This window comes from Balaenoptera ricei, chromosome 3 (assembly GCF_028023285.1).
Source record: "Balaenoptera ricei isolate mBalRic1 chromosome 3, mBalRic1.hap2, whole genome shotgun sequence".
Lineage (NCBI taxonomy): Eukaryota > Metazoa > Chordata > Mammalia > Artiodactyla > Balaenopteridae > Balaenoptera > Balaenoptera ricei.
Genome location: NC_082641.1, coordinates 171,071,284 through 171,088,330, shown reverse-complemented (window position 1 = coordinate 171,088,330; position 17,047 = coordinate 171,071,284). Strand labels below are relative to the sequence as shown.

Genomic DNA, 17,047 nt, shown 5'->3' with positions numbered 1-17,047 from the left:
GCCCAACATCTTATTCTATTTTTTTTAATTTTTATTTGTTTTTATTTATTTTTTGGCCATGCCGCGCGGCTTGTGGGATCTTAGCTGCCCAATCAGGGATCAAACCTGGGCCCTCGGCAGTAAGGGCGTGGAGTCCTAACCACTGGAATGCCAGGGAATTCCCCCAGCATCTTATTCTAGAAAGGGCCACATAGGAGATATTTCAGGCAAAATCGAGGAAATTATGTTGACACAATATAACGAGAGATAAAACATGTTCCCACAGATCTTTTTATTGATGAAATTCAAAATACAATGATAATAACTGAGCATGACTTTTAAAAAATATTTATTTGGTTGCACTGGGTCTTAGTTGCAGCACGCAGGCTCCTTAGTTGTGGCATGCATGCGGGATCTAGTTCCCTGACCAGGGATCAAACCTGGGCCTCCTTCATTGGGAGCACAGAGTCTTAACCACTGCGCCACCAAGGAAGTCCTGAGCACAACTTTTTTGTAAGTCAGTTCCACTCACGAGAAAGATGAGGGGAACTCTTGTTCAGGGGGATAACATTTTGCTCAGTTGGGGTTCAAAGGTGGTATTTCCTGTCATCCCACTAATTACAAACACCGATCCAAAAACATTAATGTATTTTACAAAAACCATTCTTAGCTCTCAGGACAAATCGTTCAGCTGGATTTGGCCCACACTCTGCCCTAGAACTTTAAGAATCTCTGAATCCTCAGTTGATACTCTGTCCAGGATGGTGTTTCGTTTGTTTGCATTTTTAAAAATTGTGGCAAAATACACATAACATAAAATTAACCATTTTAATTGTACAGTTCAGCGACATTAAGTACATTCACACTGTTGTGCAACCATCACCACCATCCATCTCCAGAACTTGATCATCTTTTCAAACTGAAACTCTGTCCCCATTAAACACTCACTCCCCCTCCCCGCTCCCCCAGCCCCTGGCACCCACCCTTCTACTTCTGTCTCTATGAATTTGACCACTCCAGGCACCTCATATAAGTGGAATCATGCAGTATTTGTCCTTTTTGTGTCTGGCTTATTTCTCTTAACATAATATCCTCAAGGTTCATCCATGTTGTAGCATGTGTTAGAATATCTTTCCCTTTTAAGGTTGAATAACATTCCATTGTGTGGAAGAACCACATTTTGCTCAACCATTCATCCATCAATGGACACTTGGTTTGTCTTTACCTTTTGGCAGTTGTAAATTGCTGCTGTGAATATGGGTGTACAAGTATCTTTTCAAGACCTTGCTTTCAATTCTTCTGGATATATACCCAGGTGTAGAAATGCTAAATCATCTGATAATTCTGTGGTTAATTTTTGAGGAACTGCCAGGCCATTTTCCACAGTGGCTGAACCGTTTCACATTCCCACCAACAGTGCATAAAAGTGCTAGCTTCTCTACATCTTCTCCAACATGTGTTATTTTCTGATAAAAAAAAAAAATAGCCATCCTAATGAGTGTGAAGTGACCAGGATGGTTTTTTATCATACATTTCCAAGCTGGTTCTTTTTTTTTTTTTCGCCACACCACGTGGCTTGTGGTATCTTAGTTCCCCGACCAGGGATACCCGGGCCCCAGCAGTGAAGCTTGGAGTCCTAACCACTGGACTGCCAGGGAATTCCCATCCCAGCTGGTTTTGATTTGAGGGTTTTTACAAGGGGTTTTATAAAGGTGCTTAATTCCTATATCCCTTCCGTGGCTTGCTCAGACCTGACAACTGTTGCTTGTCCGAGAAGCCTGTCTGGCCACCACTGACGCTGGACACCCCTGGCCACCACACCCCTGCATATTTCATCATTGCATGTTGTTTCCATCTATCTTAACTCTTAGTTATTATTTCTGCTGGCTTTCTTTTGCATCATCTGTCTGCCTCTGCTCCCTGCCAAATGTCCACCCCTACTACATGGACCAGTCCAAGAGTACGGATTTTGAGTCCCACCATACTGATTCAAATCTGGGCTCTGCCACTTACTGGCAGTGTGAGCTTGCAAGCCCCTAACTACCCCCACCCCTCCCCATCCTCACTCCCGCCTTGCAGCCTTCAGTTTTCCCATCTGCAAAATGGGGATGTTGGTCGACCCTCCCACCTAGGGCTGCTGGGAAAGTTTTGCTAGTGAATTCATGCAGAGCCTGTTCCCATGGCACCATCCGAGGATCCCGTTATGGTCATGTGACAGCACCAATGTTTTGACGTGAACGGCCTTGGAGAAGCCATTTCTGTCCCGAGCCTCTGCTTCCCTCATCAGCAAAATGTGGGATAGAACTAAAGTGTGTCTAGGATCCCACCCAAGTGGGAGATTCTGGTGCCCATGATCAGTTACACCTTTCTCCTACATTCACGCTCGCCAGCAGTTTTAAACATCGAAGGGAGTGATTTCCCAGGAAAACAGCCTTGGGCTTACATGCCCAGTTTAAGGGAAGATTTAAAAGCCCAAATCACAGTACGTTCTTTGCAGCGTTTCTTGATTGACAACCTGTGGCTGCCCAGAACAAGGAGGAGGTGTAGGAATGAATGTCCCCACCAGATGGCGCAGCTGAGCAACCATGCGCTCTCACTACACTCGAGTACTGTACAGCCAGCTCCTGAAAGCCCGTTGGTATTCCCTATTTCTCCCATTGCCTCAGACTCCAGGATGACTTGGTGTGGTGCCATTTCTGTCCCTGTTTTTATTTAAAAGACTGATATTTTGTTCATCATGGATGGGGGGGGCGGGAGCATCAGTTTTGATTTTTTAAAATATTGCATTAAAAGAGTACTTATCTTGATGGTTGAGTTTGTTGGCACCACTTTAACTTTTGTACCCGTGGTGAGTGGGGCACTTGCCCCTGATCCTGGCCCTGCCCCATTCCACCCACCAGCAAACCCAGGCACAGGGCATTGCCACCATTGCCCTAGGCTCCACAGTTAGGATGATCCAACAACAGGGACAAAATGAACTGTCTACCTTCACTGTCCCTGGTCTTCACTTGGCATTGGAATCAAACTTTGGGGGTCAGATCCCTGCCTCTTACTGGCTGTGTGACCTTGCGTAAGTTGCTTAACTTCTTCATACCTGAATTTTCCCTGTTATACGCTTGGGCACTTGGGATAATAATGATGATACCTCTGTGTGGTAGGCAGAAAAATCTGCCCCTCACCTCCCCACCCCCTGCCAAGATATAGTCACTTCTTAATCCCTGGAACCTATGACTATTACTTTATATGGCAAAAAAAAAAAAAAAATGTGATTAAGTTTCTTGGGATGGAGAGTTTATCCTGGATTATCTAGGTGGGCCCAAAATGCAATCACAAGTGTCCTAATAAGAAGAAAGCAGAGGGAGATTTGAAACAGAAAAAGGAAAAATGCAGAGACACACAGATGTGAAGACAGAGGCAGAAACTGGGATGATGTGCTGCTATACTGCTGGTGGGAATGTCAGTTGGTGCAGCCACTGTGGAAAACAGCATGGGACTTTCTCAAAAAAACTAAAAACTAGAACTACCATATGACCCAGTAATTCCATTCCTGGGTAAAAAAACAAAACAAAAACACTAATTCGAAAAGATACATATGCCCCAATGTTCCTAGCAGCATTATTTACAATTGCCGACGTATGGAAGCAACCTAAAAGCCCATCAACAGATGAATGGGTAAAGAAGATGTGGTATATGTATACAATGGAATACTACTCAGCCATAAAAAAGAACTAAATTTTGCCATTTACAGCAACATGGATGGACTTGGAGGGCATTAGTCTAAATGAAATAAGTTAGAGAAATACAACTATTGTATGATATCACTTGTATGTGGAATCTAAAAAATACAACATACTAATGAGTATAACAAAAAAGAAGCAGACGCACAGATACAGAGAAAAAACTAGTAGTTACCAGTGGGGAGAGGGAATGGTAGAGGGGCAAAATAAGGGTGGGGGAAGGGGAGGTACAAATTATTGGGTGTAAGATAGGCTTCAAAGATGTATTGTACAACACGGGGAATATAGTCAATATTTTGTAATAACTATAAGTGGAGTGTAACATTTTAAAATTGTATAAACAATTAAAAATTAAAAAAGAGATTGCAGTGATGTGGTCACAAGCCAAGGAATGCCTGAAGCCCCCAGAAGCTGGAAGAGGCAAGGAAACATCCTCCCCCAGAGCCTCTGGAGGGAGCACAACCTTGCCGACACCTTGATTTCGGACTCCTGGCCTCCACAACTGTGAGAGAAGAAAGTTCTGTTGTTTGAAGCCCCCCAGGTTGTCGTGTTATAGCAGCCATAGGACACTAACCCACTCAGTAACTATGAAGTGCTGGAGAAATGATCATTATTTCTCTAAGAGACACTTGTTGGGTGCCTGGCGCTCAGAACATAGCAATGAACAAGACAGGCATCCTCCCTGCTATCTGGAAACCCAAGGTCTGGGGTAGGAGAGGGGGAAACCACCTGGTGCACTTGAAGTAGGGGCAAGTGTGTGTGTAGCACAGAAAAGGAGGCAGGAGGGGGGCTCCACCCAGGGAAGCAGGGCCCCTCCCCTTAACCAGCATCTCCTCTGTTGCAGAGAGAAGCATCCTGTATACAGAACTCCTGGCCAGACTCTATTTCTTCGCCACCTCACATCCGGCGCTGGTGGGACAGCTATGCCAACAGGCACGGAGCTGGTTCTGGATGTGCCCACACCCTGTGCTGGTGCCCCTCAGAGGATTCCTCCAGCCCCCGGGAGGACCCCTCCGGGCAACCCTCACCGGCTGTCACAAAGGTGCGTCTCCCAAGCGTAGCCAAAATCCAGCCAGGCCCCTGCCTGCCTGGGGGCAGCGGACTGCAGGTGTTTGGGGCTGCTCTCTGGGTCTCCCCTCTGCCAGCTGGGAAGCCCCAAGGGTGCCATCAGGACCTGGCCCTGCTGTCTCATGCTGACTCGGCTCCCTCTGCCCCCCAGGGACTGCAGATTACTAGTGTAGATACTGCTAATGAGCCCAGAGCGAGGGCATGCCGACTGCCTCTGGGGTCTCATCTCTAAGAGTTCGGTGCCCGTCTTATAGATAGCTTCTGCGATTTACAGCTTCGTGCTATTAAGTCTGGAAACTAGGAACTGGTGCCTGATTGGCCCCTGAGAGGCTGGTGGAACTTGTAGGTTCTCCCTGGGACACCAGAATGTCAGAGGGACAAGAGGATTTAGTTCTCTCCATCCAGTTTTCATCCATCCTTCTTTCCTTCCTTCCTTCCTTCCATCCAGCTATCCATCTGTCTGTTCATCCCTCCACCCATCCCTCCATCCATTCATCCTTCCACCCTTCCTTCCATCTATCCATCTGTATGTCCCTCCATCCTTCCTCCCTCCTTTATTCCTTCCTTCCTTCCCATCCATCCATCCATTCATCCATTCACCCATCAGTTGTCCGTATTTCCAATAGTCACCCTTCCTTCCACCCTTCTATCCTCACCACTTACCTTCCATTTCCCCCAATTTGCCATCTTCTATCCACTCGCTTACCCCTTCACCCATTCACACACTCAGCCAACTCATCCACCCATCTATCAAATAAGTCATCCATTTACCCATCTAACACCCACACATTCACTCACCCACTCATCTAACCAGCCATCTATCTGTCCACTTACCCACCAGTTCACCTCCATTCATCCATCCCTTTATCTGCCCACCCATAATCTCTCACATTAATCACTGAATACAGTTAGCTTTGGTTCAAATGCCAGTTATTGTGACTCAGGCCATTTTTGTGCCACATAGCCTTGTAGGGAAAGCTACACTCCCAAGGCACAGAGCTTCCAAATCAGAAATTCTAAGAGATGCTAAGGACAATGCATGGAAGAATTGATTTAGGGACAGCTACTAGAATGCTGTGTTGAGAAGGATTCTGAGACTGAATCTGGTTTAATGGTATATTGGTTACAATACAAGTTCTGATGCTGTAACAAAGGCCAAAGTAGCAGTGGCTTAAATTTCTCTCACACACAATAGTCCAGGCATAAGAAAAGGTAATATGGTATCTCCAGGGTGTCAGGGACCCAAACTCTTCAAATTTGTTACTCTGCCATTTTCAATGTGAGGTTTCCATTTAATGGCCCAGAATAGCTGCTCCAGCTCTTACCATCACAATGGCATTCCAGCCAGTGGGAAGAGGGAAGGAGAAGTAGATGGCAGGCCCCTTCCCTTCAAAGGCATGGCCTTGAAGCAGAACTTACCACTTCTGCTCCTGTCTCACTGGTGAGAACTTGGCCATCTTTGACCGTAAGGGAGCTTGGGAAAAATGGTCTTTGAGTAACCACGTACTCACCTAAAACCTGTGGGCTGTGGGTTTTATTACTAAAGGAAGCATGATAGAATGGCTAGTGGGGGGCACAAGTCACAGAGAGTGTGGTGATTGATTAGTGATGTCTGCCACAGCGTAGGCAAAGGAAGTTACAGCTCAGAGTGAATTTTTTGTTTTTCTCATCTCAGTAGGGAAATGTTTTGTGTTTCAGACCCACTGTGCCAGTTGTATGAGCTCTAGTCATGTTGAAGTTGAGAAACTTCCTACGCACTCTGGGCTTCAGATTCTTCATTTTTAAAATGAGAAGTTTGAGTTCACATTTCCAAGGTCACACAGTGAGTGAGTGATTCCCCCCCACACACAAAAAAAAGGGAAAAAAAGAAAGAAAAAAAAAATCTCATCTCTTCATGCCTGGTCCCGATGAGGTAGAAACACAATTCTGGATTCTCAGACCTGGACTGGCTCTGATTTCAGTACCTCCCCCATCACCTTACAAATGAGGAAACTGAGGCACAGAGCAGGAAGAGGACTTACTCAGGGCATTCAGAAAGTCTGGTCTCCTGATATTGAGACTGATGTTTTCTCCAGTGTAACTTGGTCCCTCTCTGTCTTCAGCGATGATCCAATCAGGATCCACCCAGCAGAGAGCCTTGGGCTGTGTTTGCTCAAACTATTGGCAAATACTTTTTTCTTTGGGGCACCAGCCCTTCTTTTCCCACACAGATCGAATTCAAAGAGAAGTCGAAAGCAGGGTTCTCATCCTCAGCCAATATAATTCCATTCCTGAGTCTTCTCCAACTGTGCACTCAACCATGCATCACTGACATTTGCGGCTGGATCCTTCTCTGGGGTGGGGCCATCGTGTGCACTGCAGGATGTTAAGCAGCGTCCCTGCCTCCACCCATCAGATGCCAATAGCATCCTGGTCCCCAGTTGTAACAACCAAAAATGTCTCCAGACATTTCCCAGTGTGCCCTGGGGGGCAGAATCGCCGCTGGGTAGGAACCGCTGAACTAGAGACACTTATGACTGAGGAGTGGTTTAGTCCATTTTCCTACTTCAGATCAACATAAACATTTCAGCCCAGAGTCTGCATCTGGCATCTGACAGCGCTGGCTTTGAAATCCTGGCTCTGCCACTTCTAGGTGTGTGACTCTGGACAAGGAACTGACTCTGTCTGTGCCCCAGTTTCCTTATCTGTGAAGTGGGGGGCCCATTAGAGTACCTCATGGCTGAGCACTCAGACACATGAGCTCTTGTTTCTGTGTGGCTGCAGGCATCACTGCCATGGCATGGAGCCTGGAAGAGAAGCTGCTGGTGGTTGGCACCCAGGAGGTCATGGTAGCTGTGTGGGATATGGAAGAACAGCAGGTGATCCACATCCTACCTGGACACACAGGTGAGGCTCAGGAAGTGGGGTTTATGATCAGCTTTCTCCTAGAGTCCCACAGCAATCAGTCAGTCCCCTGGGGCCCCTTCACTACCAATTCATTTCTCTGTATTAAAACCCTGGCCTTTGTTCCTGCATCAGCTAGCTATAGCCACATAACAAAACACCCCAAACAGGAATATAAATTGGTGCAGCCACTGTGGAGAATAGTATGGAGGTTCCTCAAAAAACTAAAAATAAAGTTGCCATATGATCCAGCAGTCCTCCTCCTGGGCATATATCTGGACAAAACTATAATTTGAAAAGATACATGCACCCATATGTTCATAGCAGCAGTATTTAAAATAGCCAAGACTTGGAAACAACCTACATGTTCATTGACAGATGAATGGACAAAGAAGATGTGGTATATATATATATATATATATATATATATATATATATATATATACACACACAATGGAATATTACTCAGCCATAAAAAAGAATGACATAATGCCATTTGCACCTACATGGATGGCCCTAGAGATGATCATACTAAGTGAAGTAAGGCAGAAAGAGAAAGACAAATACCATATGATATCATTTATACGTGGAATATAAAATATGACACAAATGAACTTATCTACAAAACAGAAACAGACTCACAGACATAGAGAACAGACTTGTGGTTGCCAAGGGGAAGGAAGGCAGGGGAGGGTTGGATAGGGAGTTTGGGACCAGCAGATGCAAACTATTATATATGGGATGGATAAACAACAAGGTCCTACTGTATAGCACAGGGAAGTATATTCAATATCCTGTAATAAACCATAATGGAAAAGAATATGAAAAAGAAAAAACAAAACCCACCCCAAACAGAGTAGCTTCAAACAATAGCTGTTTATTTAGCTCACCTCTGTGACTGGGCAATTCAGGCTGGGCTCAGCCAGGCAGCTCTTCTGGTCTCAGCCAGGCTTGCTCATGCATATGTAGTCAGTTATGGGACGTCTGGGAGCTGGCTGGTTCAGGACGTTCTTAGCTGAGACAACTCAACTCTGCTCCACATGATCTCTCATCCTCCAGCAGGTGAGCCTGGGCAGAGGCAGGGTCTCAAGAGGGCAAGCAGAAATGTGCAAGGTCTCTGAAGGCCTGGAACTGGCCTTGGAACTGGCACCCCTTCACGTTCTATTGGCCAAAGGAAGTCCCAAGAACAATCCAAAATCAATGGGTAGGGAAATTGGCTTCATCTCTTGATGGGAGGAGCAAAGTCACACTGCACAAGGTATAGATCTTGGAGGGTAAAGGATTGTGGTCATTTATGCAATTTGTCTACCACAGTCGCTCAGAGCCTAAGTCACGTTTTCATTTCTACAAAACCATCACAGCTATGGTTGATTCATTCCAACAATTATTGAGTGCTTACTGTGTACCAGGCCCTGATCTGAGGCTGAAGAGAGATCAGGGCCGAAACTCTGGTAAGGGGAGTGAGGCCCACCCCGTGGGTGTAAAATTTAGGAGCATCCCAAAGTTAAAAAAAACTTGGTCATCATGATAATATTTCAATGCAATGTGTTTATTTTTTATTTATTTATTTTGTTTTGGCCATGCCACACAGCATGCGGGATCTTAGTTCCCCAACCAGGGATCAAACCCATGCCCCCTGCAGTGGAGGCGTGGAGTCTTAACCACTGGACCACTGGGGAAGTCCCGAATGCAATTATTTATTTATTTATTTATTTATTTATTTATTTATTGGCTGCATTGGGTCTTAGTTGCAGCACGCAGGACCTTTCGTTTCGGAGCACGGGCTCTTCCTTGCAGTGCATGGGCTTTTCTCTAGTTGTAGCACACAGGCTCCAGAGCATGTGGGCTCATTAGTTGCGGCGCGCGAGCTTTAGTTGCCCCGCGGCATGTGGGATCTTAGTTCCCTGACCAGGGATCAAACCAGCGTCGCCTGCATTGCAGGACGGATTCTTAACCACTGTGGAAAGTCCTGCAAATGTAATTTTTAAAAATGTTTTTAAAAATCAAAAAATTAATGCAAGACAATCCACGATGAATAAATATCAACCTGTCTTAAAGACAGGATGAGTAATAGTGCTGTGCCAGTCCATCCTGGAGAGAGAGGCAAAAGGAAAACTCAGCAATTCGGTACCTCCTTAAACTTTGCACCCGAGATAAGTGCCTTACTTGCCTCACCCTGATCCCGGCCCTGAGTCAGATCCATGTATTTGAGAAGGGAAGCCGGACAAAAATGTAGTCACAAATTGCAATAAGTGTAATGAGGAAAACAGCGTGTCATGAGCTACAATAACCAAAGTGACTGACTTAGGGCAGTTAGGGAAAGGATTTCTCTGAGCAGGGACACTCAGCCAAGATACAAAGGCTATGAATAAGTGTGCAAAGGGCAGGAGGGTAGAGCATCCCAGGTGTGGGAAACAACCAGTGCAAAGGCCCTGAGAAAAAGAGGTTGGAACATTGATAGAGTAGCAAGGAAGCTGTAAGGCTGGAGCTTAGGATATCGTATCAAATGAAAGAAGCCAGTCACAGAAGACTATATTGTATGTGATTCATTTATATGAAATGTCTGCAACAGGTAAATCTGGAGAGACAGAAAGCAGATTAGTGGTTGCCAGGGGCTGGTTCCAGAAGGGGGATGGAGAGAGACTGCTAATGGGGACGGGGTTTCCTTTTTGGGTGACAAAAATGTTCTGGAATCTGATAGAGGTGACGTTTGCACAACATCGTGAATGTACTAGTATCACTGATTATACAATTTAAGGTGGTTTAAATGATAAGGAGAGAAAAGGGAGGGAGTGACAGGTTTTGAGGTTATGAAAATACTCTAAACCTAGCCTGTGGTGATGGTTGCACAACTCTGGGAACGTACATTTCCCAGAACAGTGAATTATACTGTTGTACATGAATGGGTGAATTTTATGCTTGTAAATTATATCTCAATAAAGATGTTAAAATATTATATTATTGCAATCTAAGTATGTACACGGTTTTATTATGTTTTTTATTTTTTAAATAAATTTATTTATTTTATTTACTTATTTTTGGCTGCAATGGGCCTTTGTTACTGCATGTGGGCTTTCTCTAGTGGCGGTGAGCGGGGGCTACTCTTCGTTGCGGGCTTCTCATTGCGGTGGCTTCTCTTGTTGCAGAGCACGGGCTCTAGGCACGTGGGCTTCAGTAGTTGTAGCGCACAGGCTCAGTAGTTGTGGCGCATGGGCTTAGTTGTTCCGCATGGCATGTGGGATCTTCCCGGACCAGGGCTTGAACCTGTGTCCCCTGCATTGGCAGGTGGATTCTTAACCACTGCGCCACCAGGGAAGCCCAGTTTTATTATTTTTTTCTCAACATTTTGCCATAAACATGCTTTTGTTTTCATGGAATCTTTTTAAAAACAACTTTATTGAGGTATAATTTACATACCATACAATACACCTGTTTTAAACATATAGTCAATGATTTTGTAGTAAATTTACCAAATTGTGCCACCATCACCATAATCCTGCTGTAGAACTTTCCATCACCCCAAGGAGATCCCTCCTGCCCCCTTTGCAGTCCATCCCTGCTCCCACCCCCAGCCCCATGGTAACCACTGATGTGCTTTCTGAGTCTACAGATTTGTATTTTCTGGACATTTCATATAAATGAAGTTGTATACTATGTGGTCTTTTGCATGGGACTTCTTTCACTCCACATAACATGTTTGAGTTCATCTGTATTGTTACATGTATGGATAGTTTGTTCCTTTGCATTGCTGAGCCGTATTCCATTGCATGGAAGGAACAGAGGTTTTAATCCATTCATCACTTGAAGGACATTTACATTGTTCCCAGTTTGGGGCTGTTATGAATAATGCTGCTGTGATTCATTGAATCTTCATCTTTATAATGCTTAACTGCACCAAAAATATTTCATTTCTCTCGATAGATCGTCTTCCAGAATTTATTAGACTATTTTAAACTTTTTTTTGGCTATTTAGGCTATTTCTAATTATCTGCTATTTGGATAACACTGGGATGAAACTGTTTTTACTCTTGCCAATATTTTTCCATTCTGTTGAATATTTCTAGTGAGTGGTATTCTTGAATTGAAAGGTATGAACATTCTTATGGGTTTTGAGAAGTGTTATCATATTGCTTTCCAAACAGATTGTAACAGATTAAAACACTCTCCAACCCCACAGCTCCCAGCATTAGATGTTTTCATTTTACTCTTTTTGTCTGAAGGGTTGGAGTGGGGTGGATACTGACAGAGTATCTGTCAAATAAGATTCCCTCTATTTTATCATCATCAGAATAGCTATTTTCCTAGAGGTCTATTCAATCTCTGTATCTGTGTGTGAGAGCCATCTCTTCAAGACCTGAGCCCATTTACCAATGGTGACCTTGATTCATTTTTTAAAGTCCTCAAACTCTTATTATTTGTAATCAGAAAAGCTCAATAATCAATTTACCAAAAAAACTGAAAACATTATAGACTTACATAATAGGGGAAGTGAAAGTTTCCGATCCTGTGACAGCATGCTGGAGGTGGTTGGTACTGGCTTGTGAGAGCTGACTGAAATTTTCAAGAATTTGGTGAGGTGATTGTCAAACACAACCATTCTTTTTTTTTAAATTTTTTTTTTTATTGAAGTATAGTATATTTACAATGTTGTGTTAATTTCTGCTGTACAGCAAAGTAACTCAGTTATACACGTATATACATTCTTTTTTATATTCTTTTCCATCATGGTTTATCCCAGGATATTGAATATAGTTCCCTGTGCTATACAGTAAGACCTTGTTGTTTATCCATTCTGTATGTAATAGTTTGCATCTACTAACCCCAAATTCCCAGTCCATCCCTCCCCCACTTCCCTCTCCCCCTTGGCAACCACAAGTCTGTTCTCTATGTCCAAACACAGCCATTCTTAAACATTAAATTATAGAAACATACAATTAAATAGATTATATTAAAACAAGGCAATAAATACTCAAAGCTCATCACTTTCTAAATATTTTACCACACTCTACTCTTATCTCTCTTCTTGGCTATTATACCCATGTGATGGAAATAGTGTGTTACTGACCATCTCTTTACAACTGCATATATATATAATATATCTCCAATAACCAGGTTGCACAAGCTTATATGACTATATAGAACCATGGTCACTTTTTTTTTAGTTAACATCACATATTTTGCCTCTTTCCATATCATGTATATATCTCTAATTCACTTTAGCAGTGATATAGTATCCTATGTATGGGGATATATTATAAAACATTACTATTTATAGAAATTTTGGTTGAAAAATACCACAATTGCAAGAAATAAAAATCACCCCTAATACTGCTGACATATGAATTCTAAAGTAAAATTCCCTCCCTTTACTCTCCCCTCACCCTTCAGTGTCCCCCGGGAAGTGATCAGTGCAGACAGTCTGTTATATGCCATTAGCAATTTTTCTCTAGGTTTATGCAGACATAGCTCTGTCCTTTGAGCTTTTGTCAAAAATTACATCATGCTGTTTTATATACTGGGCTGCAACTTGCTTTTGTTGCAATAGGTTGTAACAATGTTTTGTGGTGATTGAGAGCCTGGGCTCCAAGCTGAGATCCTAGCTCCATTACTTATTAACCATGCGGCTTTGGATAAGTTACTGTACTAGGCTGTGGCTCAGTTTTCCCATCTATACAATGGGATAATAATAGTACCTCACAAGTTGTTATGAGATTAAAAGAGTTTAATGCATGTTAACCACTTACAACTATGTTTGGCACACAGAAAGCACTCAGTAAGTATTGGCTGTTGTAATAATAATTATTATTAGGTATATGTATGTACATCCATTTTATTATTTTTAATGCCTGCCTAATATTCTTTACATGGATGTACCATATTACTTAACCAACTCCCTTTTCATAGACAGTTGTTTTCAGTTTTCTTTTTACACAGACAGTGTTGCAATTAAAGTCCTTCTCCATCTTCACACACTTATGCTATTATTTCTGTAAGACACATTCCTAGAAGTGGGATTTCTGAGTCAAATTGTACGCACATTGTTCATTTTTTTCTCTTTTTCTTAGCTTTTTATTCTAAAAATAACTATAGACTCAGAGAAAGTTGCGGAAATAGTACAGAGAATTCCCGTGTATGTTTTATCTACCTTTCCAGGCTAGCAATGTCTTACATAACTATAGTATACTATCAAAACCAAGATATTGCACATTTTAACTTTTAATAAATGTCACCAAATTTATATCAACTTATACTCCCATCAGCATGGTATGGGATTAACTGATTTCTTGTACCTTTGCCAGCACTCCAGCAATTAATTCATAGTTTTTGCCAGTACAATGGATAATAATGATATTGGTATTTCATGTTGCATTTTGTGACTACTAGTGAGATTGGACATCATTTTCAAATGTTTATTGTCCACTTGTACTATTTCTGTAAATCTCTTGTTATATTATTTGTCCAATTTGTAAGTTGTTTGCGTTTTTGTTGCTTATTTGTAAGAACTCTTTGTTTATTAAACAGGGTCTCCATTTATCTGTTATATACTGCAAATATTTCCTCCTAATGTGTCATATGCCTTTCAAGTTTATCCTCCTGAAATTTTACACTTTTATGTAATCCAGTTTGTCAATTGTTCCCCTTTATGTCTTCCAAATTTTGTTGTCCTTAGAAAAATGTCTCTCCAAGAATATGAAATCTTCTCCTATAATTTTATTTTGGTTTTCTCTTTGTTTATTAATTTTAAATACTCCCTGGATGATGATAACCTTTTATACATTTCAATGATCTCTATTTAATACAGATTCAACATTTGGGCAATTGATTTAATCCCAACCAGTTGTTACACTCAGTTTAGCTTTGCCACATTCCATTATTTGTAATTTGGATATGTTCTAATCTATCCATCTTTCCTTTGGGAAACCAGGGAATTTCCAAGCCAACAGAGGTTATGGTAGTTGGAAGGTCAAAATGTTCCCAGCTAATATACTATCCTCCACCCTGGCCTGCTGCAGGAGAGGTGAGGTGTGTGAAGGTGTTTGCCAAAGGATCGCTTGCCATCTCTACCTCGAAGGATCACACCCTGTGCTTGTGGAACTTACTCTCTGGCCAGGAGAAATTCACCATTTGGGATGGAGTCTCAAAAGATCCCACTGAACCTCAGATCTCGAGCCTTCATGTGGATGAAGCAAAGAAGGTTGTGTATTCAGCATCTAGCTCAAAGGTAACAAACACTTGCTCTGTTTGCAAAGTAAAGCTGAGACCAGAGCAGGCAAAGATGGCATATGGTGTTTATATAAGGAGGGGCTCCCTGATATGGGACAGGGGGACTGTAAACAGAGATACACAACCACTTGAGAGGGTGCCATAAAGGGCTTCAAAACTCATAGTTGGATTAGATGATCTTGATAGAGCTTTCTGATCCTAAGATTTAAGACCTTTCACCTTTTTTAATGCAGTCATTTTTTAGTGTTATGAATTTCCCTCTGAGTACTGCTTTACATACATCCCATGAACTTTGGTATGTTATGTTATCATTTACACTGAGTTCAAAATACTTTTAGCATTTCCCTTTTGATTTCTTCTTTGATCTATGAGCTATTTAGCAGTGTGATATTCATTTCCAAATATTTGAGAGGTTCCCAGATAGTGTTCTGTTATTTTTTTCCTAATATAATTCCATTTGCATTATGTGAATCCTTTCAAATTTATTGAAATGCTCTTTCTTGGTAAATGTTCCACATGCATCTGAGAACAATATGTTTTCTGCTGTGTTATTCCATTATGTCAATCATAACTCTATAATCTGATCATTTTATGAATAGAAACACACAACAGAATAATGGGTTAAAGCTTAGCAATTAAAGGCATGGGGCAAATCTGTAACTCCCAGTTGACTTCTTTGCAAGCTGAGTCATCTTGATTGTATCACCTCACCTCTCTGCCTCAATTCTTCCTCTACCTCATGAGATAATGAATGTAAAACACCCTTCATAGTGTTGGGTACATAGTAAGCAACAAATAATTAATAGCTATTAATTATTCTATTTTATTAGTAATTGGTGGTTGTTAATGTAAGTAATATTGGTAGCTTACAAACTATGCTGTCCAAAGTGGAGAACCACCAGCTAGATGTGGTTATTGAGCACTTGAAATGTGGCTATTCCAAATTGAGATGTGCTGTAAGTATAAAACACACAGTGGATTTCAAAGACTCAGTATCATAAAAAAAGTAAAATATTTAAATAATAATTTTATATTGATTACATGTTGAAATGATAACATTTGGATATACTGCGTTAAATAAAGTATATCATTGCAATTGATATTACTTGTTTCTTTTTACCTTTTTTAAGGTGGCTAATAAAAAATATAAAGTCATGTGTGGTTTGCATTATATTTTTATTGGACAATGTAGGCTTAAATATTACAGAAGTGTGGGTTGATTTCAAGACTGATTATAGAAATCAGCTTTGTTATCAGCAAAAGTTTGGAAAATACAGTAAAGAAATAATATATAATAAATAATTGCAAACATTACCATTATTAACATTTACATGATTTTGCTTTATGTGGTGTGTGTGTGTGTGTGTGTGTGTGTGCACATGTGCTTGTGTGTATGAAACAAATGGGGATAAAACCATATACACAGTTTTTAAAAATAAATTTATTTATTTATTTATTTATTTTTGGCTGCGTTGGGTCTTCATTGCTGTGCGAGGGCTTTCTCTAGTTGTGGAGAGTGGGGGCTATTCTTCGTTGCAGTGCACAGTCTTCTCACTTCGGTGGCTTCTCTTGTTGTGCAGCACGGGCTCTAGGCGCGCAGGCTTCAGTAGTTGTGACACGTGGGCTCTAGAGCGCAGGCTCAGTAGTTGTGGCACATGGGCTTAGTTGCTCCGCGACACGTGGGATTTTCCCGGACCAGGAATCGCACCCATGTCCCCTGCATTGGCAGGCAGATTCTTAAACACTGCGCCACCAGGGAAGTCCCTAAGCAGTTTTATAAAGCTATTTTTGCCCATAACCTTAAACATTCTTCAAAAACAGCATGCTTAGTGATTTCATAAGATTCCGTTGCATGGCTCTGCTGTAGTTTATTTAATTAATCCCTCATTACTGGACATATAGGTTGTTTCCATTTCTTTGCACTTTCAAATAGCTGAGATAACTTTCCTTTTACATATATCTTTGTGTGTATCTCTCCTTATTTCTTTAGTGTAAATCCCACAAATAGAATTAATGGGAAATGTTTACTATTTAAATGATTACTGCTGATAAAAAGGTACTTTTGGGGGTAAAGTTAAAGATGAGGGCTTCCCTGGTGGTGCAGTGGTTGAGAATCTGCCTGCCAATGCAGGGGACACGGGTTCGAGCCCTGGTCT

General features: G+C 41.9%; 1 protein-coding gene across 1 annotated transcript in view; it reads left to right on the top strand.

Annotated features, from left to right (window-relative positions):
• Window positions 1-17,047, top strand: part of NWD1 (NACHT and WD repeat domain containing 1) — a 67,369-nt gene that overhangs the window by 21,691 nt on the left and 28,631 nt on the right. The window contains 3 exon segments of the mRNA XM_059919160.1: window positions 4,561-4,758; window positions 7,548-7,670; window positions 14,681-14,889. Of these exon segments, the coding sequence (XP_059775143.1) occupies window positions 4,561-4,758; window positions 7,548-7,670; window positions 14,681-14,889 (530 nt within the window).